The sequence below is a fragment of the Galleria mellonella genome, unplaced genomic scaffold, assembly GCF_026898425.1.
Source record: "Galleria mellonella isolate WM207_F2 unplaced genomic scaffold, CSIRO_AGI_GalMel_v1 utg172, whole genome shotgun sequence".
Classification (NCBI taxonomy): domain Eukaryota; kingdom Metazoa; phylum Arthropoda; class Insecta; order Lepidoptera; family Pyralidae; genus Galleria; species Galleria mellonella.
In genome coordinates, this window is record NW_026442015.1 from 2341431 (window position 1) to 2368565 (window position 27135).

A 27135-nucleotide genomic window follows, 5' to 3' on the forward strand; every position below is an offset into this window, starting at 1 on the left:
TTAAAATACATAAAAGTTTATTAAAAAATAAAATAATAATAGGTACCTATGCATATAAAGTATAGTATTATAGTATATAAACAAGTACACATGCTTTATACATCAATAATTTCAAATGTATCACAATTAACTACAGTCGTGAAAGTGGCATGTTTATTTTATATATTAAAACATGTAAATTAATAGGTACCTCAATATCAGTAAAACTCATTTTATGAGTAACTTATAGTATATATATATATATATATATATATATATATACAGTGTATGATATGAACAGAGGGCCTACCATGAAGTGTTTTCCGAAATTTCGGAGCCAAACGAAACACAAATTTGATGTTAAAATTACATAATACATGCCGTTTGGGAATATTAAAAATGTTAAAATATTGTTCCTTTGGACTTTTATGATAGGATGTATGATAAACGAAATATTAAATTCCATTTATTGATCCGATTTTGGTATAAACAAAAACACGAAATTGAGTCCGAAATTTCGGAATTTCATTTCATGGTAGACCCGCAGCTCACAGTGATCAGAAGCTTTCTTATCTTTTAAACAGAAACTCAACATGCAAGAAAATGCTTCGCAAGAATATCTTCAAGATAGTGGTTGCAAGCGATAACAATAAATAAATGTGTGTATTTATCTATTATACGCAAAACTACGACTAACACAAATAAATACGCAAGTAAATAAATTTATCAAAAACTTCTCATTGTCTGGCGGTCTCTGTGGGAATGGCCGCAAACAGCATCATATTGATAAAATTATACGACATATTGGCAAAACAGAGGTTAAAATATTTTTTTTACATAATTTAATATATATACATTTGATTGATAGTCCTATTTCTGCAAACGTTTACGTATATCATAAGAATAAATTCTTATACCTAGATGACTCGGGATTCTTTCTAAGTTCAATAAAGAATAGGTTTTCAATTAGAATTTTTTGGAAATTTCTTTTTTAATCGATTTTGATTTTTATTGCTATGAGTACAGTTCTCTTATTCCCGTGTTTATTCACTGTTTATTTCATTATAATGTACCTACTGCTACAAGTATAAAAAATCATTGCTGTGCGTTACATTTTCCTTGTGGGTTTTGTAATAATTGATATTAAAGTAAATATAATAACGAATTACTCATAGACAATAGGAATACGCACATACATTGATTATTATTGGATCATGTATGTATATGAATTGTTCATACTTATCTATTTTATTATGTGAACCTCAATAAGTATTGACATTAAATATGTATAGAGCCAGCATTATTCAAATCTTATTTCTAATAACTACAACAATCTGTCAAGAATCCAGTAAGTACCTTCATAATTTTTGCTCATGAGAACTATGTGGCTTAGTAACATTAAATCACATTGCTGGAAGTAGTGAACTAACTACTTTCATGTATAGACATATGTTATAAGTTAAAGTTTTTGAACACCAAACCCTTCTGTGTACCCTTGTGTGAATCAATGTATCAATCTCTTTATTTAATTATAACCGAACCGGTGTGAGTTATACTCGTACGCCGAGAGTATAATATATAGTGATTCCCAAAAAAAATCGAAATTGCTGTCCTTGCTAATTTTTATCGAGCAATATATTATATCAATATATGATATCATGGAGTATTTTTTTTAAGAAACTTCGTCACTAGCCGTACCTAATTATGAAATAAATTTATCTATATTATTAAAAATAAAAATTATATGTTCAAGTTAATACCCTAAAAATCATTCCCTCACTGTGTCCCAATCTACAAATTCAAACACATTTAAATATTTGTCTTAAAAAGTTTCCTATAAAATGACTATGTTACTATCAATTATTTATATGCTTATTAATAGTATAAAATGTAAATAAATGTGTTGTAATCCATAAATCACAAATGTTCCGGATGATATTCTTAAATTTTAAAAATCTAATCATTCCCTCACAATTTTTAAACATAAAAATTTTGACCATAATTCTAAAATTTATTGAACGCAGCTTTTATGTTTTTAAATATTAGTAATATTAATAATAAAAAAAAACACGGCATACTAGTGTGTGAGCGGTAAGGATTTGTGTTAAAAGTATTTTAAAGAAGAACTTTTCCAAATTTACATTTTTGAATATGATTCTCTCACACCACTTTTTAAAAAGGTAAGCATTTATTTGTATAATATTATAATATACTTTTATATATTTTTGGGGGTAATAATTTATCCTAAAATTGTACGAGACAATATGATTATATATTATACTTATGTACAATAATGTTTTATTTCATCATTTCCTTATCGTCAGTCTCTCATATAAATTATAGATGAAGGAATGACGTCTGGGTGAGGTAATGACATCTATTAACATTTTGCATAAGGATTTTGCTTGCTTGGTTTGTTTTAGGGTATATTGTAGCAAAAATATCACAAAAGAAGAAATTAAAGACAGCGAAAGCTTAATTAAAGAAGAAAGAATACGATAGAAAGCGAAAAGAGGAAAGCTTGTGCTGAAACTTTACAAAAACTTTGAGAAAAAGAAAAACTTAAATATTCGGGAAAAAAGATCAAGTAAAGCTTGAAAGTGCTATGAATTTAAGAGAAAGATGACAAAAAAGGGAACAGTGGCGATAAATTAGCGCAGTTTACAGAAAAAAATGTAATAAAGAAGTATTCATTATATGTATGAAAAAAGTATCAAAATGCCGGAAGAAGCCCATAATGAAAGATAAATAACTTTATGCATGGAATGACGTTCTCCAAATAATTAAACCTCCTAAGTTACTTAAAAAAATTAATACTTTGTAGAGGAAGTAGATAAAGTTTTAAAAAATGCAAAATACTTAATAAAACTGAAGGAAAGTAAATTTTAGAGAAATTGGTAAATCATACTGGTAACGGCCATTTATTACTGTCTTATTACTGTCATTCAGACTTAAAAGTTAAATAAGAATTGATTTGTTTGTTATATTTTTATTATAGGACCTAATTTATTTTTATTTTTTTATGCAACTTAGAATGACAAACAAGCTAACGGCCCACCTGATGGAAAGTGGTAACCGTCGCCTATAGACATGAGCAGTACCATGGACATAACAGAATATACTGTTTCCCCCATGATACCCCCCATGCGTTGCCATTCCTGAGGACTCAGGTGTTATTCCTCTGTACCCTGTAAATTAACGCCATATCTCATCCTTCAAACCGAAACACAGCTATGCAAACACAACTGCTTTACAGTTGAAACACGAATGGGACAGAGGTACCCAAGCAAACGACTTTTATACAAAGTCTCCCTCTGGTAAAATTTGTTATTTGCTGAAATTATGATAGATTTTTAATTCGAAGATATGTGAAATGTAAGTTAGATGGAACTTGATGTGTTAAATGTAATAAATAAAGAACTTACAAGTTCATTATTTTTTTTTAGAATATAAGCAAATTATAAGAAAATAAAGGCAGTGAAGACTTTAAATTTAAGATAATAATTTTATTATCATTATGAACAATATAAGTACCTATTTTATGTAAATTTTTTACATTATTAATAGTGATGAGACTAGACTCATATAATTTTGCAATAATAAAAAAATCATTCATTATGATGTGTTTATGTAGTTTTAATACCAAAATTATATCATTCCCTCGCTAAGGCATCATTCCCTCATTTTTGAGTTTTAGTTTTAACCTCATCATCACCTCAAAACTCAAAAAAATTGCGGATCACTATGACGTCTTAAACAATTAGCTAATTGTCAATCCAATTTACAAAAAAAAATCCACAATGGTTATAAAAAAAATTGCATTTTTTGATTTTTTTGTGTTTCACTAAATATTAAAAAAAACCAGCGATATCAGTTGTCATTGGGACCAATACGAAATAATTTCTGTAGATAAAAAAAAGCATTATAAAATTTATTCGGAATTGAGAATATAATCACGTATAAATCAACAATTTTCACCACCATACAACCCGCCATAAACTAAAATTTCATCCCAATCATCTGGACGTCCACCGTGCGTTTTTAAAGGCACTTCCTTCCACGCACAACCTTCCTTCAAGAAAAGAGCATATTCCTTTTTAAAAGGCCGGCAGCACACCTGCAATGCCGTTAGTGTTGTGGGTGATCATGGGCGGCGGTAGTCACTTACCACCAGGTAAGCCGCATGCTCGTTCACTGCCTGTGTTGTAAAAAAAAAACGTAATATAGGTACAAATTCAGAAATGTCTCGTTTTGGAAGTAGTTTATAAATAAAAGAAAAAATATATATATGAACACTTGTTTTCAGGACTCGGCGAAGTTATAAATTATGGCACCGGTAACCTAAATCTTAACATAATACTATTAAATGTACCTGGAAAGAATATAGAATGTGATTTTTATGGTTTGTATTTAAATATTAAATTTACACGTACAAACGTAGTACAGCACGTCTCTTTATTACATGGAGTACTGACCTCAAATGTATTGCAAATAGAAACACAACATATTTCGCAGTAAAAAGTAGATATAATGTCAGCACTAACAGACCGTTACACATGTACATAATGTACACAATACACAGCAAATACTACCTACTCTGTGCGGTATAGTCTGTCCCTCTTCGTATTTATTAAATATATAATACATATTTATAGGAAGGAAGGTTCTTGGGTATACAAGTTTTTATCAAGGTTATATCTTAAACCAACAGCCAATGGGGAAGAAATATTCTTGAGTAGCGACCCTGTATGGGCAAACGAAGTGTATAACGACCCCCCACTAGATGAAGTGACGATCTCATATGAATTGCTGGGAATCAGTGGATGCAGGTGGCTCAGGACCGTTCCTTATGGCAGTCTATGGGGGCCTAAGTTTACCCATGGACAGATAATGGCTGAAATGATGATGACGATATAGTGATTTTCAAAGGCTGACCGTAGTCGTATATTCATTTATCGTTTTTTTTTTATAGTCATTTATTTGGTAGTTTTTACCAACAAACTACATTTTTGGAAAAGTAACATATAGAAACCAGACTACATTAAAATAGTAACTTGCATAGAAAATTATACGTAAAAAAAATTAAGTAGATTAGTCAAATATTTATTAGAAGTATTTCCGAACCGATATGACAACTTAACCTTTAAGAAAAGTGCATAAGTATTCCTTTTTAAAAGGCCGGCAGCACTCCTGAAATGCCGTTGGTATTGTGGGTGACCATGGGCGACGGTAGTCACTTACCATCAGGTGAGCCGCATGCTGTTTGCGCCCTGTGTTGTAAAAAAAAATTATCGAATGTAACTTATTTATATACCTTTGAAAACTAGCAAAGTAAAATCTTCAGCTCCTATTTATAAACTACAAATGTGTTTTATGTAACTATTTTGACTATGCAAATATAAGAAGTTACATTTTTAAATACCAAACATTATAGTAATGGAAAAAAAAGAAATTCTATATTAAATATTATTTTAATATACTGCATATTCTTATAAATAAACTTGGCACCCATTTAGATCTCAATTCTATTGTTGGCAAAGTCAAGAAACATACATTTTCAATAACAAATTTGGCTTTCTTTTTCATATTTATGTTTTTGATACATGTTTACAAAATTATATCAAAATCGGTTGAACTATTTCAAAGATTAGCGCGAATAAATATTGTGACAGTGGGATTTTATAATATTAAACTCATATTAAACAATCAAAAATTAAATAAAGTAGGGTGCGTTGTTGAACAGTGAACCAACCTTTTTTCTAAGTCATATAACTTGTTAGAAATTAAAGTTAAGAATTTCGTTTTGGTGTCATGATTTAGGCAATTTTATACAGTTCCTCATATTCAAGTTACAGAAAGCCAGAGAAACGAATAAAGACCGTAAATGAAGTTTAAAAAAAAATAAAGAATTGGCTCACTGTGTACTATAGGTAGTATACACTGAACCACCTGTATTTCAACAGTGAACCACAATTTCGTTACCAGTAAAAATCCTTAAAATTTTTGATTTTGTCTTTTATTTTTGTTGTACAAAATACAATAAAAAAAATATTACTTCTAATAACAAAAAAATTTTGGTTTTCAGTGCTTTCTCTATGGTATAATAATAATAATAAATATGGTATAATATGGTATAATAATAAAATCAGTCTTCATTTAATTACCTACCAGTTGAAGCAAGAACTGGGAAAACAAAAAATAAACATAACATATCAATTATAATGGTTTCGTATAGTTTTCTTCACAGCAGTTAACTTCTTAATAACGCTAAGTTATCATATAAACCTCTGGATAAAATTAACAATCAGCCTTCTTCAAATAGTATAATTAACAGTCTTCATTAATTTACTGACAAAATAAAGAATCACGAAAAAAATACATCAAAATGCGTCAAAGTAAATATTTACGCCATATTTAGTAAAGATAAGTTTATATTGAAGGAATATTTAATTAGACGTTTTGTACCGGACACACAAGGAGGAGGGAGAATCATTTTAATGTCACTGAGTTTCATATTAGCCATATTGGGTTCTAGAGGAAACATAAAGGTTTTATTCAGACGATCTTTTAATTTTAGGTACGCGAAACGCAATATTTATCGTCAGTTTCTATTTCCAGAATCTTTGCAACGTAATAAACAGTCCGTTTTTTAGATTGCAGCAAGACTAGGACGTATTCGTTAATAATTGGTTTACGCTGTAAATAAGGAAAATTTTCATCAATAATTTCATATTCTTGGTCACTTCCTCATCCGATTCTAGGTCCGTTTCACTTTCAAGAATTATATCTTCACCTTCACTGGTTTCACTGTCTTCATCTGGTATAACTATTTACTGGTTTTTGCCGCCGTCCTAATGGAGCTACCATTTTCTACCATTAGTAATGCTGACATCATATCGTCTTTTTTGTGTTTTCCAATTTTCCTTTCCTTATTTCTTGGCCTTGGGATCCTAAAAGAATCAAAAATATTATTGATTTTCAGCATAACACTACCATTGAACAGTGAACCAGGATCATAAGGTACACAGTGAACCGGTTCACTGTGTACTATGCGAACCTGGTTCACTGTTCAATACACACACTATTTAACTTATAATATTTAAAAAAAATAGGTTGTAGGCTAAATTGTTACAAAGCAATGAGCATATTGACAAAACGTCTAAAACTATAACAATATCGACACCATAAAGCTTTTGGTGCTAAAATTAATAACAAAATATATAAAAATAGAGACACTTACGTGAGAATTCTATGTTTTTTTGGTGAGAAACAAATAAACCACTGTCACACTTCACGCTCAAGTCGTGGCCACCGGTTAACTACGGGAAAGGGGAAGGGTGCCTACGAGAAAAGTTTTAACATGATCGGTCGAATTGGCAACCTCGCAGTTTTTTCAACATCGTGGTGGTTCAATGTTCCTGGTTGGTTCACTGTTCAACAACCGACCCTACGTTAATTGAAATGAAATAAAATTATTTTTAATTTCAGTATTTACAAATACATACAAATCTGTTCGAATTGCGAATAAAACTTTAAAAAAAAATCCACGCAGAATTTATTTTGAAATATACATAGATGAAAATGTACAGGGATATTTATATATAAATATAGTAAGAGATAAAAAATTTTGTAAGGAAATATTATTATTTGAATTAAATCATATACATAACTACGGTGAGTACACATCGTTCGTATTTTTTATGTAATGGTGGGAAATAATCATATAGCCCATTTGGTATCGAAAGGTTACGCCTGTACCACTTTTGTTTATTTTTGATGGGTGAAAATGGAATAGTAACCTCGCCTGCACTAAAGGGATACACTGGCGCAGCACCAGTGAAGGGTGATAGATGAGAATGAAAACAGGCCAATTAGCCCATCATGATGAATCCATCAGGAATTAACCATGATAGTTTCCAGGGGAAACCGCGAGGAGGTCGACCTGGTTGGGCATATTGCTAGCAATGGAATTCTCAGTTACCATTACTAACAATTCCTTTCCCCCCGTCTGTACCACTAAGAGTGTCACGCTCATACTGTCGAATCTTCAGAAACATTGTTACAGCCTTTGTGAAGAACTCTATTTTAAAGTCCCCAGGAAACTCATTTTATAACTTCAGTGAGCTAGCTTTTGGCCGATAGTTTTCCGCATCGCTTGTGTATTACAATCTTTCCCTTAGTTCCTTACCGCGTAAATCAATGTCGATACTGATTTTAAAGCCATTCGGGTAAGTTTATCCTGCACCGTGTGACGGGGATGGAGGATGAAAGAATTGTTATTAATAGAAACTAGTGGCCCCACTATTAACGTTACATTGTCCTACACGCGTGTTCGTTTCGAAACCATGATGATATTGATTCTAGATGAATTCGTCACGATAAGCTAACAGAATTGCTTTCATCTACACTAAATAATCCGTTACTGGTACTCTAAAAACATATATTATCGTACAGTAAGTGAAACAAAACCTTTAAATTGCCACATTTTAAAAATCATTTCACATTTTCATAGATTAAGAATTAATCAGAATTGCATTATGCATCCAAAAACTACATGTGTTTATTTTTTTTACAGAATATAAACAAATGAGCCGGAACATAACAATAGATTTGAAAAATAGATGTATTGGTAAGCGTTTAAAGCCGTATTATGCATTTTATTTACTTTACCCAAGTATATGGAAATAACAAGGGCGTCAGTAGCTTGCATTTATTTTTTATTGACAAAAATACAAGACACTAAACTAATGAAACTTCGTATTCAACACGTCACACTTTACAATGATCAAAGAAGTAATCTTTACAATCATTGAATTGAAATTATATTGAAATATTAATTTGTAAATAAGTGAAATATTAAGAATAGACGTATACAAATCATCATACATCACTAAATGAAACAAAACTCTAACTGAAATCCTATACGGAATCACCTGTGGAAATATTCTTAAAATAAAATTGACTTAAATGCTTGTAATATTTTCGCTTATCTTTCATTTCATTTGTTTCATTAAAAAGTCTTATAATGATAGGATATGGGATATAATGATAAGATATGGGATATAATGATAGGATATGATATATATATTTATATTCTTTATTGCACTTAAGATAAGGTACAGCGCTTATTTTTACTACTTGTTTGCAAGCGTGCTTATCTCTAAAAGAGATAGAAAATAATTAGCAGGTAATCTAGTACAGGAAAGGTACAAGAAAAAGATATATAAATATACAGTATCATTGATTTATTTAAACTTATATGCACGTACATTTGGCGTACTTAACATAGACGATGTTCTCTACCAGTCAATCATTGGGTAAACCGAGAAGTACGTAGGCGGTGCATTGAGAAAAAACAAAGTAATACTTAATATATTCATACATTATAAACATACGATTAGACTAATATAAACATACTCATAATATGTTAAATAAATATATACATATAATAAATATTACTTTAACAATTAATTGTGTTAGATGAGCAAATTCACTCGGCTTCTCTACTCTCTGCTTTGACCTTCCATATAAAAACTATAACACGGAGTCCTAAAACATTTGCACTCTGCGTTTATAAGAACAATACATCGTATTATAACCCGCTTATCCGTATGTGTCGTACTTTTAATGAATTTTCAGCTAAATGTCCTCAAATTGATATCTTCAACTCACGTCTAAACACCTTCAAAAGCATTTTACAATCAGCCATCAAGTCTCTTTGACATGTCCATATCTTTATGTATTTTTATTATTTGCATGTACTTCACTGTTATTTACCAAATTCATATGCTTTCTTTATATAACTTTATAATTTAACATTGTTTGCCGACTGCTTTAACCATGCTGTGTGTATACCTGTCTGGGTCTCAATCTAGTTCAATCTATTATTATAATGTCTATAATGTTATTGATTGTAACCTGTTGTGTATACCTTTAATAAATATAAAAAAAATTAAAAAAAAATCTATAATTCAAACAAAGTAATCAAAAAGATTAAGTTTAAAGAAAAAGTGAAAAAAGGGAATAGTATTTATAATTCGCCCTTTTATTAATTTTTATTCAATTCAAATAATTGTTGCAGAACCTGCTTCACAAAATGATCTATCATTCTTTAGTAAAAGAGTTAAAGGACAAGCTGTACAACACACATTTTTAATAAGAAAAACAAAAAACAAACGCGACACTATCAAGTGTTCGCTAACTTTCAATTTTGGAAAACAATCTGGTAACAATTTAATTAAAATATTTATATATATTTATGCATAAATTAACGTTTAAAATATATGTGTGTATCAGAAAGAGAGAGAGAGAGAGAGAGAGAAAGAAATACAGACAGACTGTGCAAAAAAGTACGTCCATCCGACTCTTTGATTGAGTGTTTTGATTTAAAAGATGGCAGTAAAATTTTACTGCCATCTTTCAAATGGTATTTTGTTATGTTTCCTAACATAACAAAACAAAAGACATTTTATTCGGGAATGGCATTTATTTGATGATATAAATAATGATTTATAATTGTAATGAGTTAAAATCGGCTCAACATCGTTCGAATATTTACATTATTATATTCATTTCGAATGGGTGCTTCATTTGGTTTCAATTGGTGATGAATAACCGATATTTAATATTTATTTTATTGGGTCAATATATAAATATTTTAAATATAATATATAGATATTGCTCTATATTACCTACCCAATTACTGTCAAACCTAAGAGGGATCGTAAAATTGTAGTTCATACTAAACTAGTATTTACGTCATTATCATGATTCTCGCAACAGTCTCGAAATATCGGCGCGCTCAAATAAATTAACAATATGCAGAAGAAATTATTATATATTTTAACTAGTGGTCCGGTTGTTATATATTTTAACCGGTCCCGGTTTCATATAGGTGGCTAGACTATTTGAAAATAATATATAGTGTAATGTTATTCACTGATAGCTTTATATAGGCGAAATAATTTTTACCATTGGTCGACAAGTTTTATTTTTATTCATTACAAACAAACAATCAAACCTTTCCTCTTTACATTATCAGTATAGATCAAAAAGATTTTTCCTTGTTCTTAGATACAATTCCTGGTTCTTAGATATTTCGCTGGTTGACAATTTATATTACTGATACTTTTTAATTCCGTATACAGTTTTTTTACAGTCAATAATATGTTTGAAGCTTTATATAATCTGGAAGTCTACATGATATTGTATGATTTTGATAACAACACGTCTATAAACTGTGAGCAAATAATACAAGCTGGTAAAATCAATAATGTTTACAAAAATAAACTTTATATAACTGTAAAACCAAATATAAAAAGTAAGTACGTAGTTGATATATTTTTTTCTGTATAATAACAATTATAAAACTATTGTCGAAAGTCTTATAAGCACTCATTACATTTTAAAAAATCGAGTTTTATCGACAAAAATAATCGTCAATTAATGTGGTTATTTTGAACATTAAACTATAATATTTATATAGCTGGTTAGTTTACTAGAATTTTTTCAATCGTGGACTGTTGGTCTGCGCGCTGAACAGTTTTTTATGCAACTTAGAATAGCAAACAAGCTAACGGCCCACCTGATGGAAAGTGGTAAGCTTCGACTATAGATATGAGCAGTCCCATAGACTTATGTCCACTCTGTTAACAGAGTATACTGTTTTGCTCATGATACCAGTACGTTGCCATTCCTGAGGACTCAGGAAGTTAATACTAGGCTATAGCCTGGTAATGCCTTGTAATTTTTTGCACGTGTGTATCTTTATTGTTTATAAAGATATCCTCACATTTCCTGCACCATAAAAAAAAAATCTTATCTGTAATGGCTTCAAAAAATAAAAAGAGTACAACTTGACTTATAATCCTTTCTTACTAGAGGCACAGATATTGGAGTCGATTCTGAGGCGCCATGTCTCAAAATCTATCTCTAAAATTCAATTTGATATCGCAGCATAACCTTTATTTTAAGGACAAATATGAACTAAATTTCTAAAACAATTAAGTCAAAATTATTATAAATCTAGAATATGATGGTAAACAGTAATTTCACGAAACCATCAAATTATGTTAAGAGATAAGTCTACAGAAATGGCATCTCAAAGTCTACCCCACATCTACATGAATTAAAAAAAAAAACAAACTATAAACACATACAATATACAATTGCATATTTAACAAAAATAAATTTAATTGTCTTTGTTTACCTCTAACTAGAATATATAACTTTTTTATTTTCAGATAGGGTAACAAATGATTCAATCAATAAAAACCTAACATATTACAAGTTGAATGACGTTTACAAGAGTACTTGTCACGGACAGATTATTATTCAAGTCGATAGTGAGTACTCATATTTAATTTTTTAACTACTAGTGGTAATGAGGAATATACTGGTGGGTAAATGGGTCTAATGAAAAATAATTAGGAGTGAGGCATATTTATCATAACTACGACATTACACTACTAAACTACTACAATACTACCTCAATATATATCGAATTTATAGTTATAAATCACAAGTATTCGAAGATAACAGATAACAGTTGTTCTTGCGGTGTCATTATATCTGTTAAAAAATATCATTTTTATTTCACCATACTTAAGTTATTCAACCACTATCAACAATCAACATTTTCAGTATTCGATAACAGCCGATCACTAACATAGCTTGAAATAACAGAACAGCCAATAAAAAAAAAAAACAGCTATTCTTGTCTTTGTCTTTTGTATAATATTGTCATAAGCTAAAACGAGACACACCTAGTATTTGTTTGAAATAAACCAAAATTAAAGTATGTCGTTTCATAAGAAGAAATCCTCTTTAAAAATCGAATTCTTAACTTTATATAATACTTTAATTAAAATTTGTATGTTATTTTGTTCCTAATGGGCCGTGGTTAAAAAAAAAATAACTCATGTTATTTAATAACAGATATTGGTACCTGTAATTATTGCGTAATAGTAACAGTAATAACAGATATTGTTTGTCCTGTTATAACCCACATCTAAAAATAATGTTAAGCTAAAGAAACCTTCTTTCGAAAAGACCTATCTTCAGCAGTGGACAATTAACGGCTGATATAATAATGATGAAGGGATTGTTAATAATGAGAACTAGAGATCCCATTGTTAGCTAGCAAGTCTCTAGGATAGAGTATATAGGTATATATCCCGTCACATCGAATACCCTGGAAACAATCATGACTAATTCTTGTTGAATTCGTCACAATAAGCTGACTAACCTACTTTCGTGCCTATTTTTGATCTCTCACTGTTTCTCCATCAGGACATATCAATAGCGCAGACGGAGTTACTACTTCATAATAATCCCATAAGGGGGGAAAGGGGTTGTAGTAATGGAGACTGAGAATCCCATTGCTAGCAATATACCCCCAGGTCGACCTCCTCGCGGTTCTCCCTGGAAACTATCATGGTTACGTCCTGATGAATTCATCATGATGGGCTAACTGGCCTGTTTTCATTCTCATCTATCACCCTTCACTGGTGCTCCGCCAGTGTATCCCGTTAGCGTAGGCGGGGCTACCATACCATTTTCACCCATCAAAAAAAAATCCCATAAAAATAATAATTTAAGATTGTATTTCACCAAAAAACGTGATGATAAAAGGCGATTGTGGGCATCATTTCAAACAATTTTGTTACTATATAAGTTATTGTTACTAGAAGCTTTATATTTGAGTTATTTTAATGACGTATATTTGTTTCAGACAATAACAAAATTTTAAATGTAAGTCGAGTTGATAAATTAAATCCTTTTACATATACGTTGCGCGTGCAAGATAATAATACAGAAATGATATGTTTATATTATTCCATAGTCTTTCAAAACTCTGTAAAATTATACAGACGAAACATTTCAAAACATATCATACTGTTATACGACGACAGCAGTGAAGGTAATTATTATTCTTATTAGATTTCTTTTAACTTTTGTTACAAGAAATTTACCGTTCTATTAGACAACAATAACTGTTGTTGGGAAATACATTAATAATACTATAATCTAGCAAGTATTATATTATCTGTGCTATAGTTTTAAACATAGCCATATTTAGGGAGAGAGTGGGGGACACAAGGAGACACATATCCAAAAATTATGAAAAGATTTGGACCTCAGGCGCGCCCTAACAATATGGCAGGATCAAAATCTTTCTTTCCTTTTACACCCCATGTTTATTGGGGAACAATGTTCAATTTCACTATTAGAACACTTCCTTAAAAATATGTTAATGATATAAATTCCATTTGTATATATTTTTATTATTACTTTATTTATTTTAAGCATATTCCTCATTTATTTATTTGAATAACTTTTTTTGACCAAATAATAATATGGTACAAAAGAATTCTCGACATTTTGAATGAAAGAACGTTCACGAACGCGGTATTTCATTATTTATATTGAACAAATATTCGGATTTCTCATTACCTACATTCGGGTGGGTACCCGAATAACGAAGAATCCGAATAACAGGTATACTTAATAAACATAAAAAATTATAATATACATATATTTTAATTACCGTTTTTGTAAATTCATAAGGTGTGTATGGACTTTTTCTTGAATTGTGTGTCGGATTCCTGCAGCCAGTGCAGTAATGTACGAGTTACTGCACTAGTACAGTTTAACTACGTGACGTTTTATATGTAATTAATGTAACTCTTTTTGTTGTTGCCAATAAATGTTTTCTTTCTTTCTTTTCATATTGTTATTACCCAGCCGGGAAAAACTGTTTTGTCCCATTTCACTACCTACTGGATCTATTTTTTGTTATCGGAACAAATTCTATTCAATGTCTTAAGATGGTCAAACAATACTAATTTACACAATTTTGTGATTAGTGTAAAAACACATCATGATACGGGAGGAAATTATATCTATGACTATATTCATCACTTCATTGTTTACAGGATTCTCCATGGTATATATATCAGTACTTTTACTGGGTTTTATAACCATAGCATTATGGTATTTTTATAAAAGAAAAAACGTTACAGTTAATGTTCCTTCACAAGAAGAAGCAGTATATAGCGTATGTACTTTTTGCAAACTTTTATTTAACTTACAATGTATGTTAAATAAATACTTAGTTAATTTGTTTGTTGAAATCTTGCAAGCTGAATTAGAATTACTTTTGGTATGCAATTAATTGACTTTCCTTATGGCAGTCCATGGGGGAGGCCTATGTCCAGCAGAGAACAGACCATGGCTGAAATGATGATAATGATGCAATTAAGCTGCAATTTTACATTTATAAATACCTTTATAAATATACCTGGTGACCCAGGCATAGAATGGGCTAGCCCTTCCTTTACCTTTAGGTGTCGTAAGAGGCGACTAAGGGAACTTAATAATCAAGGAATGGGCAGCAGCCTCTCTCTTAAAACATCGCTAAATCCTAACTGCGGTTGCCAACCCCCCTGTCAAATGTGGCAACTATTGGCAAACTCCAACTTATGGGGAAGCTTATGTTCAGCAGTGGACAGTTAACGACTGATATGTTCATGATGATAAACGATTTAATAGCAAGATAACAATCTGCCCGTTTTTAAATTTTTAAATGTGAACGGAGTTGTAATAAATATGCATACCTAGTTACATACATATATATTATAAAATTGTTAGATGTATGGTAATATTCTACTCAGTCAAATTACAAAGATGAGAACTTGTCCTTAACTTTTTAGCCTAACCTTCCTTTGAAGACTATACGAGTACACCGTCTGCGCTATCGGCGTGGTACGAATAGACATAATAGGCGAGGATAAGTTCAGCGGGTCTACCATGAAATGAAATTCCGAAATTTCGGACTCAATTTCGTGTTTTTGTTTATACCAAAATCGAACCTATAAATGGAGTTTAACATTTCGTTCGTCATACATTCTATCATAAAAGTCCAAAGGAACAATATTTTAACACTTTTAATATTTCCAAACGGCATGTATTATGTAATTTTAACATCAAATTTCTGTTTCGTTTGGCTCCGAAATTTCGGAAAACATTTCATGGTAGGCCCTCAGGTCAGTTGGCCCATCACGGTAAATTTATTTGGAATAAATCATCATGGAGTTTTATAGTCTGATTGAGTTATATCATAAAATAATAAAATATCCTTATAATCATTGACCACTTGAAAGAATCTGTAATATATTGCTAGTAAATTAAAAATATATATTTATTTCCAGGAACCTATAAACGTACAGTATGCTGAATTACAGCTGAACGCGGCAAAAAGACACACACCAATTCAAAGGGAGAACGTTGCGTATTCGGAAATTATTGGTATACTGGCTCCTCGATAATCTTTACTTTTTTTTCCAACTGGATGTAACAAATAAGCTGACAGCTTACGTAATGTAAACAGCACAGAATACTATGCTGAACCGCTGAACTGCTTCTTATACGGTGCAATTCCGAAGAAAAAATGCATCTCCTTATCCAGTAAATGCACTATCTTCAAAGTAAACCACAGCTATGCTAGCACAGTTGTTTAACGGCACAGAAATCATTAACTTTGTTAATTAATAATTTTTGGTCATTCTCTACCGCGTGTGTAACCAGTAGATAATAATTAATCACTTAAAATATTAATAAAGACTACTTAGGTAATTATAGTATTTTTGAGTATGTAACCCTATAAATAATATACTTGTTTTGTAAAATATTATTTTAATAATTCTAACGAAGCCTTGAAAATCATTATAAATATACATGATTTTGTAAACAATTTAATAACATAAAATTAATTGTAATTCCTGACATCTAGTAACTAACTTTGTAATTATTATAATACAACCGTAGACTAAATAGGATACTGAATGCTCATAAGAATTACTATTGTTCCACTTAGACGATAGATGTCACTATCGCTTAAAATAATTTATATTGCAAGACTATTTTAAACTAATAATTTTATATAGCTATTTCTCAATACATTTAAATACAAGCAAATTTTAAATTTACATTACTGTAGTGGACTGAAATGTCAAATCTTGTAATATTTGTCTTAAATTGGTCTAGATTATTTGGTAATTGATAAATTGGTATAGCTGGAAAAACATGTAAAATTTCTTATTCTTTTTCAAACATGCTTTAGAGGACAGAGGTACCCAAGCAAACATTGTGTTTGCACGGCTGTGCTTCGGTTTAAAGGGTGGGATATGGCGTGAATTTACTGGGTACAGAGGAATAACATCTGAGTCCTCAGGAATGGCAACGCATGAGGGGTATCATGGGCGAAACAGTATACTCTGTTATGCCCATAGTACTGCTCATGTCTATAGGCGACGATTACCACTTTCCATCAGGTGGGCCGTCAGATTGTTTGCTATTCTAAGTTGTATAAAAAAACGACTTTTGTACAAAGTCTCCCTCTGGAATGGAGAAGAACGTAGGCTACTTTTTATCCCGGTTCGTGAATATATCTCGGTCACGCGGACAAAGTTGTGGATTGAAGCTAGTATTAGTATAAGGCACAATACAATACAACTTACGATAGTTATTCTTTAGAAATGTTTTATATTACGTACCCGAGTTTCGTATTGGATTATATATTATATAATTCAAGTACCTACATTAATTGTAAAATCACCGATTCTGAGAATACAGTTTGATGGATGCTGAAGAAAAAGTGTTGATACGAAAGCAAGTTAATTATAAGGGACGGGCCACCAATTTTATTTGTTATCTTGGCAATTGATATAAGGCAAGGTCCGTTCCTAAAAGTATGTAATGAAAAATAGCTTTTGGATATTTTAAGATTTTAACCCAGAAAAAAAAACTATTTCAAATGTGGCAAAACAAGTTAATTTGATTTAAAAGAAACTACTGAACTGACTATGATAAATTTTTTGGGACAATCTAAGGCAGTGATTCTCAACCACTGTGCCGCGGCACTTTTGTGTGCCGCCAATTTTTAAAAGTGTGCCGTCAAATTTTGCAAATATTTAAAATTTTTGTCATAAACTATTTATGCAGTGTGTTGTAGTAAGTAAATATTTTTTATCTTTTTCTTTGTGTGCCGCCAAATTTTGAAATCGTTAAATATGTGCCGCAACAAAAAAAAGGTTGAGAATCACTGATCTAAGGTATATCTTTTCAGATATAAAAGAATTTCCCAAATCAGTTTATAACTGACAAAATTATGAGGCATCAAAAAAAATACAACCAAATTGAGAACTTCCTTTTTTTAACTCGGTTGATAAAATGCTCTAATTTAGTTATTTCACCAATTATGATGTTACTCAAACCATCATCAGAGTCGATTATGTTCGAGGCTCAGTATCAGACAGAGCTCACCTATTACCTAACCAACATAAACCGGGGGGAAGAGATTGTTAGTAATGGGGTCTAACTACCCCCTTGCTGGCAATATACCCTATCAGGTCGACCGTGGTTCCCCCTGGAAACTATCGTGGTTAATTCTGGTGGAATTCTTCACGATGGGCTTACTGACCTGCTTTCATGCTCACCTATCATCTATCACTAGTCCTCCACCAGCGTTACCAATAGCGCAGGCGGGGTTACCATTCCATTGTCACCCATTAAAAAAAACAACATAGCAGTAACAGGCAGCGAGGTTACTACTCTATTATCGTTAATGTTTATTAATATTGAATTTAATTTATTATTTTTTCTGTTATTTGAGAACAAATATTATGAGTTAAAATCTCAGCACAGTATTCAGCTCCTGTCTGGTCGCTGGTTTTTATTGTTGATAAATTTGTAGGAACTTTGATCCAGAAGAATAAAATTTAAATATTGACATGCATGTATTGTGAAAAGACAAAAAAAAAACAATATTATCGTAGAAACAAAAAAAAAGTATTTTACAATAATGAAATAGTTTCTGTATCAATGTTTTTGTTTATATTGAATACATATTTCTTACAATTACATACATTCCTTACTCACAATCAACTTGAACTTGACGCGTGACAAGTATATAAAACTTATCTTCTTACTTACTTATCCTATGAATTAAGTAAGAGTATAACCTACGTCTGTACCAAATCTCATTTCAAATTCGTTTAACTATTCATTAATATTTACACAGGCGAAGCCGTGGTATATAGCTATTATAAAGTAGCTAGAGTTAGTACTGTAAACATGTAGCTTCGTTTGCAACATAGCGATTGACTAAGATAAAAAGTAATTATTTTCTTCTTAACCTAAAATACTAGATGAAACAAATTTTATGACGATTGATACAGCCGATATAGTACTGTTAAGTAAGAACCAAAAGCTACTTACATATAATACTCACAAGTAAGTAAGGGTACCGCACATAACCATCATCCAATTTGTCCCCAAATCTCTTCCCAAGCGATCGCGACGAATTAAAACATTTCAAATTATAATTTACTTAATTTCGTTTCAAGAATTGACCGGCAAAAACATATTCGGAACACGGTGAACAGAATCGGCCAATGGCGGCGCGGTATCATAAGAAAGGGTAATTAAAAATTCGGTCATCAAAATGGCCGACAGCGGACGTGGAGTTTAGCAGCGAAACGGTCATTTGCAGTAAAAATATTTTTAATTTTTTTGTCTGCGACTTCGTACTCTTTGTTTTTTTAAATATACGTAACTGTTATTTCTATATTATATATGATATTACTTCATATATCCTATCTTAGTAAAAACAAACAGGCTAGCTTATTAGTACGTGTATTTCAGAAGTAGAAAAGTCAGTGGAATAGACCATAAATGGCGTATGAAGATAAAATATATTACCAATTTTTAGGTTACACCTATAGAAATACAACTGTGAAGCGCGCATCCAATTTGATACAGTAATTTTTGCGTAAACACGGAACAAACAAATAGACGGAAAGTCAAACTAAATTTTCATAAATCATTGATTTATATACTCTTTATTGCACCATTTAAATAATAATATAAAAATATATATTTAGTAATAAGATGTGCAATATAAATAATATAGCAATCTCGATTAATAAATAATTTGGCATTATATTAAGACAGCTTATATTTTTTTTTAAATCTCTCATGTACAGAGATCGTGTAGTTACAATTAGATTATATGAGTGCCTATTACTAAGACTATTTGACTTTCAGGAACAAAACCGTAAAATTTGCATCTAATTTGGTACAACAGTGATGAGGAAACAAATATTAACACATAGATAAATATCTAAAAATTTACTGTTTTATTACAGTTATAAAGATCACTAATTTTTTCCCTCAAATAAACCAGAGGAAGACTTTGTATCAAAATCATTTGCTTGGGTATCTGTCTCATTCGTGTTTTTGCTGTAAAGCAGTTGTCGACCATCAGGCATTTCAACCTGGAAATTATGGCGATTTATAAGAATAAAGTTTTTATCCTCACCACGTCACACTTCATCAGCGTCTTGCAAGTGTACACCAATCCAATAACATTTCTTAACAACAATTTTAGTACAATCAACTACATACGTTCTTTAAGAGGTTAATTTATTTATTTAATTTTTTTTTGTAGCATATAGGTAACTTACAATTTTGATTTGGCTATGCGTTTTCAATTAGACATTGATTGAGTTAAAGTTTTTTTAAATAGATTTACAGAAACCATTTTTACTATTAATCTTTTCTATGATGTTAATACCAGAAATAATATTAATCATCGTAAAAATAAGTAATTCTTTAAAAAAATGACCAATTAAAGATCACTACAACAAACGAAAGGGACAAAATATTTCTGACTATTATATATTAATATTTTCCCAAACAACTTGAGAAAATAGATAGATAGATTCTTTATTTGTATTATTTATAACACATAAATTACAATAAATAAACAGGCACAAAAAGAGAGAATATAAAAAAGAACCGATAATTCACTAAAATGTCCATATAAATAAAGTATGGGATATTTTCGACCTTTCAAGTTTGGAGTTTTTAATTTTTATAATATAATATTTTTAATTAACAGATTATCTGAAAATAAGTAGAAACTGTTATTTTTATTAAAAGAAATTTATTTAACACTTATTTTTTAATTTTTAATTCAATGTCCTATCCACTCTTTCGTATAATATACTCTGCCGAATAAATGTATAAAGAGAATCCTTATGTTTTTGTGAACATGATTAATTTTAACAAATAGTCAAACAGTTTATGTCAGTTTCAATTTGCCCTGCGTAATATTTATTAAATCAATCAATTGTTTTAGTTTGTGACTAATAGGTAGATACATACAAATAATTACATACATATGGTCTTAAAATACAAATTAATCTTATATTATCAACCTTATAATCATACAAAACATAATTATTTTAATATTAAGTTTAAAACTATGTAATGAAAATTATGATATAAAGAATACGCCATATTCTTTATTGCACTCAGAAATACAGTAATAGTCACAAATATTAGAAATGGTGTGAGCAAAGGTGAACTTATCTTTAAAAGAGATCTATTCTGTCCCAACAACCCACAATTATGTAAGTTATAATAGTTTTTTTTTTTCAAAACATGAAAGGGGACTAACAATTCGTATACGTATCCCATGTTAGTATCATTTATAAGATTATGTTCCATAAAAAAATGAAAAAAAAAACAGCTTCAGTTGTGGCAAAGCCAGTTATTTCCGTTTAAAAACTAAACTACTGTAACGATTTTGATATTTTTTTATGCGACCAGTCAATAAGTATAGGATATACTTATTGACTGGTCGACAGACATTCAGATAATAATAAAAATTTGTAAGTCAATTTACAACTAACGAAGTTGTTAGCTAATGATAATCATAATAACTAACAAAAAATACAATTAAATTGAGAGGTTCTTAATTTAAATCTCTTATTGAATTCAGTGGTAAAAAAGTCGGTCACAGAATAATATATTTTTTCTCAAACATGCTTGGAAATGTAAGCATTATTTTGACAGTCTTCTTCGAGATAAATCAAAATTGCCGTACTGACCAGATATATGCGGATAGCGGCCGGCAAAAGTTGTATGAAACTCCAGATCTGTCGTGTTTTGTGGCCAGATAAATTACTATGTAAACTCATATCTGTCCTGTAATTTAAAAATAGAATGACCTTTTACTTCGAAACATGGCTACCAAGGAGGTAACTAATAAAATGTTTTATTTAAATTTCGAACTGGCTTGCAAATAGAAAGCTGTTTATTGAAAAAAAAACAAAGGAACATTATGGCGCGTGAAAAATTATTGTTCGTTATTCGTCATTGAACTTAAAAAGTAAAATTGTGTTTTTGATTTCCGCGCATTGTTTGAGAAAAGTACTATACAAGCCTTGGCCACAACTAGGCATTGATGGACTCACGTATGTGTGCCTCGGCTACGCCTACGGCCCACATTTGTACATTCGTCCATCAATGCCTCAGTTGCTGGCCGCTGCAGTAATGTACTATAAATAACAAAAATTCTATAATGCTTTTTTCAAATAAGTTGATGTTACTTATGATACACAACACATCTGGTAAGTTATTGTACATTTTTGGAGCCATTTTTAGATATTAAATTAAATTTAATAATTTTATTGTTCAATTCAGTAAGAAAGACTATACAAAATCGTCTAGATAAATACATCCATCTTACATGTGTTTTTACTACCAAGATCCTGTACTTTCAATTTCAAGATAAGGTATAATACCTCGGAAATTAGGAATATCAACGTAGGACAAATGTTACAACATAATATGTGACAGTCCTGAAACTGTTGATATTCATAATAAATGTTCAATTTGTTATGACAAACATACTGACAAACATCTGATGGAAAGTGGTAACCCTAGCCTATAGACATGAACAGCTTCATGGATATTACGTATCGTCACACAGTGTGATGTTCATGATACACCTCATGCATTACCATTCCTGAGGACTAAATAACACATTATACATATACCCTGTAATTTTATATTATTTAATTTAATAAAACTATGAATTATGATTGACTATACGATGTTAGAAGAATAAAGTATAAGCAATTAATAGATATATTTTATTTATATAATTTAATGGACTCACTATGTACCTTGTATTTTTAAATCTGCAGACTTAGAATTAGCAGAGTTTAAACCTCTACCAGAGATGCTGGTATCATATGTAGACTAAGACAGAGAAGACACAATATATGTGTTAGTTTTTGAAAGTTTCTTTTAACACAATCGAATTATATTATAATTAAATCTCAAGGACATTGAGTAAATGTCAAATAGGAGTTACGATTATACAATTTATTTATTAAGTTTTAAAATATACATAACCTTAGATTATATAGATAGAGCATCTAGTCTCAAAAACGGGTTAACTTTTTGTCAGTTAATTCTCAAAGTAACTGACTCTTTTTTTTATCAATGTTCTACATACTCACGCACATAATGTATCTTGACGTATCTATATTTAATTATTTAACAAATAAAATGAGTTTAACGCATTAAACAGATATAAAAATTATAAAACAAAATAAATACAGAAGTTATAAAGGGAACAGTCATAATTATTTATCACGCAATTTTTTTTCATACAACTTAGAATGGCAAACAAGCTAACGGCCCACTTGATGGACAGTGGTAACTGTTGCCTATAAACATGAGCAGTACCATGGACATAGCAGAGTATACTGTTTCGCCCATGATACCCCCCATGCGTTGCCATTCCTGAGGACTCAGGTGTTATTCCTCTGTACCCAGTAAATTCACGCCATATCCCACCCTTCAAACCGAAACACAGCCATGTAAACACAACGGCTTTACGGTTGAAACACGAATGGGACAGAGGTACCCAAGCAATCGACTTTTATACAAAGTCTCCCTCTGGTTTCCTTAGTCGCCTCTTACGACAGCCACGAGAAAGGAAGAAGTGGGCTATTCTGTGACCGGACCACACGCTAATTCTAATCATATAATAGTTTAAATTGTGCCTCAACTTTAAATAATTCACACCTGTCCAGACATTATCTTCTATCCCGACCTTCCGCCGTTTTGTTGGCGTGCATAATTGGACTGAATGACATTTACGACGTGTGATGTATCGGTCTACGGTTACTTGCGTTTTGTATGCGTTTTTTATACCATAAATGTTATTTCGGGAGTCACAGTATAGCGTGATTGATGATTTGGAACGATTCGATTCGAAGGAATTGTAATTAACGGGAGTTCTTATTAGACGGCAGTTGTAGAATTTTTTTAAAAGTAGCTGTATCCCGCAGCTTCGACCGCGTGAATTAGTACGTAAAATATTCTATGCGCTTAATTAAGACATAACCTATCCGTGTACCAAATTTCATTCAAATTTGTTTAGTATTTTTTAAGTAAAAGAGTAACGAACCATCCATTCATATGTCCATCTATCTTGTTATATTAATAGGACTAGTCTGCAGGAAATATAGTCTGTATAATATATAAAGTTTAATTCACATCTATTCACAATAACAATGGAACGCTATTATATGTATACCGCGAGTTTGTCTGCGTCAATAAGAATAAAAATTAAATATCTGTACTAAGTTTTTTATCAAATTGGTTTAGCCATTTAAGTTTGATTTCTTAACAACTCTTCATTTACGTTATAGATAGATACTCTTTATTGTTTCCTCGAAAAGATTACAGTAGTAAACTTATTATAGATACAAATAATAATAAGAAACAATCACAATGAGAAAACAATGGGCTACCTTATCGCTAGGAGCGATCTCTTGCAGGCAACCTTTGGATAATATATGGTTATAATTTATATATAAAATTCGGTATCTACGTATAGTTTAGGATTAAGAAAGACATAGGCTTCTATTTATTTTGATCAATCAGTATGTTCCACTCTCGCGAACGAAGTCGCGGGTAAAAGTTAATAATATATAAATGTGTAGATAAATATAATATAGATATACATAGATATAACAAATATACGTGCCCAAACAAATGTTCCACATTTTTGAAGAACCTTTCGTCATGCCCGTCGACTTGGCAATTAAACCGACACATTAAAATGGAACTAGTGGTGTACTGTTATCGATAAATATCGATCGATAAAAAAACAACTAGAATGCATAGACAATTTTTTTTCTAATAGTTGTAATATACTTATTTGGATTTTGTGAATAAATAATTATAGAAACAATTGTATTCTTCTACAAATTGTTAAATAAATCTATTAAAATGGAATATTGTTGGAAACATTTCCTTTCAAAAGGTTTTCCATTCGCTGCAAACTTTTTATAAATAACTTTATTCAATAATGCAGTAAATTAAAACCCTTCTTTGCATAATGGGGGAGAGAAATTTTCATCATAACATTGAATGCCCAAAAATTATATAAAATAACCATTATTACCATACAAAAAAAACCATATCTGTCAAATTTATTTTTTTAACAATTTTATTCTTTTATTTTGAACATGATTATGTCACCTTGATTTATTACACCAATAAAAAAAAATCATGCAAAGAAGGGTTAATACTCTCGGTAGTAATTTCATATTCATTGTCTAGTTTGTAATAATTTAAGTATTAATAAGTTAAGTATTTTCTAATGTAAGTAGTATATTCATTTATTTTAACATTTATTATATAAGTAGGTAGGTATTGTATGTATTTATGTAATATTTTATTATATGTTTTAATATTTTATTTAACTGTATATTTGTTTATGTATTAATAGTTGTAGCACTTCAGCTACCCGCTAACGAAATGCTTTCTTACTGTACTGGGTTGACTGGAAGAGATCTCTGTCAGAGATAAGTCCACCCTTGCTCACAACATTTATAAATAGATTATTTTATATGTAACTTACAAGTGCAATAAAGAATATAATAAATAATACAGAAAATCGTAAATAGTGGATCATCCAATTAGACAATAAATATTAATTACTAGCTTTTACACGCGACTTTGACCATATGACAGGAATATGTTGTTTGTTACTCAATCATGAACAAAGTTTAAGAGAGGTTTATGGGAAGAAAGATGTAATAGTAGAAGACGTAAGGATCCTTCTTGCAATGTAGTGTTTAAATCAATATAGTAAATATTTAAAATAGTAATGGATGGTATGGATATTTAGTGTTTGTAAGCTATTACCTAACTATATTATTGTATTTTTATACCACGAAGGTGGCAAAAAAGCATACAGCCCGTGTCATCACACGGTACTGTTATAAACGATTACTGCAACACTTGCGTGTTGCCAAATATTATATTATTATTATCGATATATTTAAAAAGAGTAATAATTTATTATCAATAAATCGACATCATTTAATGTCGATAAGCCCATTACTAACATCCATGACTAAATAGCTTAACTTAGAATACGACCGCTGTCGCAGAAATATGAGCTCAATGAAACTGTTGAAGCTGGAAACCCTTACAGTATTATACCAGAAAATAGGTACAACGCTAAATACTAATATTATTAAGGTACAGAGTATATAAAAAAAAAACTTTGTATAGTAGAATTGTTTAGTATTTATATTTAGAACTCCTTGGAAGAATTAAAATTTTTGTATTTTATTTCACAATCTCACGACTAATATTTATTTTCAACAGATTTCAAAAAGTCTGTTACCTTATAACTCCGTTGGTTACTCAATTAAGAAGTAGAAGGAGTTAGCCAATATAGAAAATTCTTTTTTTTTTTTATAATGGTTCCATAGAAATTTTATCAAAGTCGATTCAGTAGTTTTGAAATTAAAATAATTGGTTTTGATTGAATAAATAAATGAAAGAATGAATTTCTTCTTCAGAGTGCGTACGACGTTTTGTGCCACAGCATCTGATCTTACAAAAAATTAAAATTCCCATTATACATATGTATAGCAGTTGTGTTTGCTTGGCTGTGTTTCAGTTTGATGGGTGGGTACAGAGGAATAACACCTGAGTCCTCAGGAATAGCATTGCATGGGGGTATCATGCGCGAAACAGTATACTCTGTTATGTCCATGGTACTGCTCATGTCTATAGGCGACGGTTACCACTTTCCATCAGGTAGACCGTCAGCTTGTTTGCCATTCTAAGTTGTATAAAAAAAAATATCGAGAGGTTTTAAAAATAATTTTAGACGTTTTAATTTTCTTTTTGCTATCAATAAATTTTTACGAACCAATTTAGGAAAAGAAATTTTGTAAATTAGTATATGCCCCCGGGTGTATGTTGCCT

At 30.6% G+C, this 27135-nt stretch overlaps 1 protein-coding gene across 4 annotated transcripts; it reads left to right on the forward strand.

Annotated features, from left to right (window-relative positions):
- The first annotated feature begins 294 nt into the window (after positions 1-294).
- Positions 295-21000, forward strand: LOC113513625 (uncharacterized). 4 transcript variants are annotated; one of them, XM_052893137.1, is made up of 10 exons: positions 1116-1327; positions 4286-4381; positions 7468-7653; positions 8555-8608; positions 10061-10204; positions 11126-11299; positions 12222-12323; positions 13712-13900; positions 14916-15037; positions 16191-21000. In XM_052893137.1, the coding sequence occupies exons 1-10, from the start codon at positions 1264-1266 to the stop codon at positions 16305-16307; spliced, it is 1248 nt and encodes a 415-aa protein (XP_052749097.1). In that variant the 5' UTR covers positions 1116-1263; the 3' UTR covers positions 16308-21000. The 4 variants fall into 4 exon arrangements, with proteins under 4 accessions (XP_052749100.1, XP_052749097.1, XP_052749098.1 ...); XM_052893139.1 differs by lacking the exon at positions 7468-7653 and adding an exon at positions 2403-2889 and having other exon boundaries at positions 1124-1327; XM_052893140.1 differs by lacking the exons at positions 1116-1327; positions 7468-7653 and adding an exon at positions 295-638.
- Positions 21001-27135: the final 6135 nt, after the last annotated feature.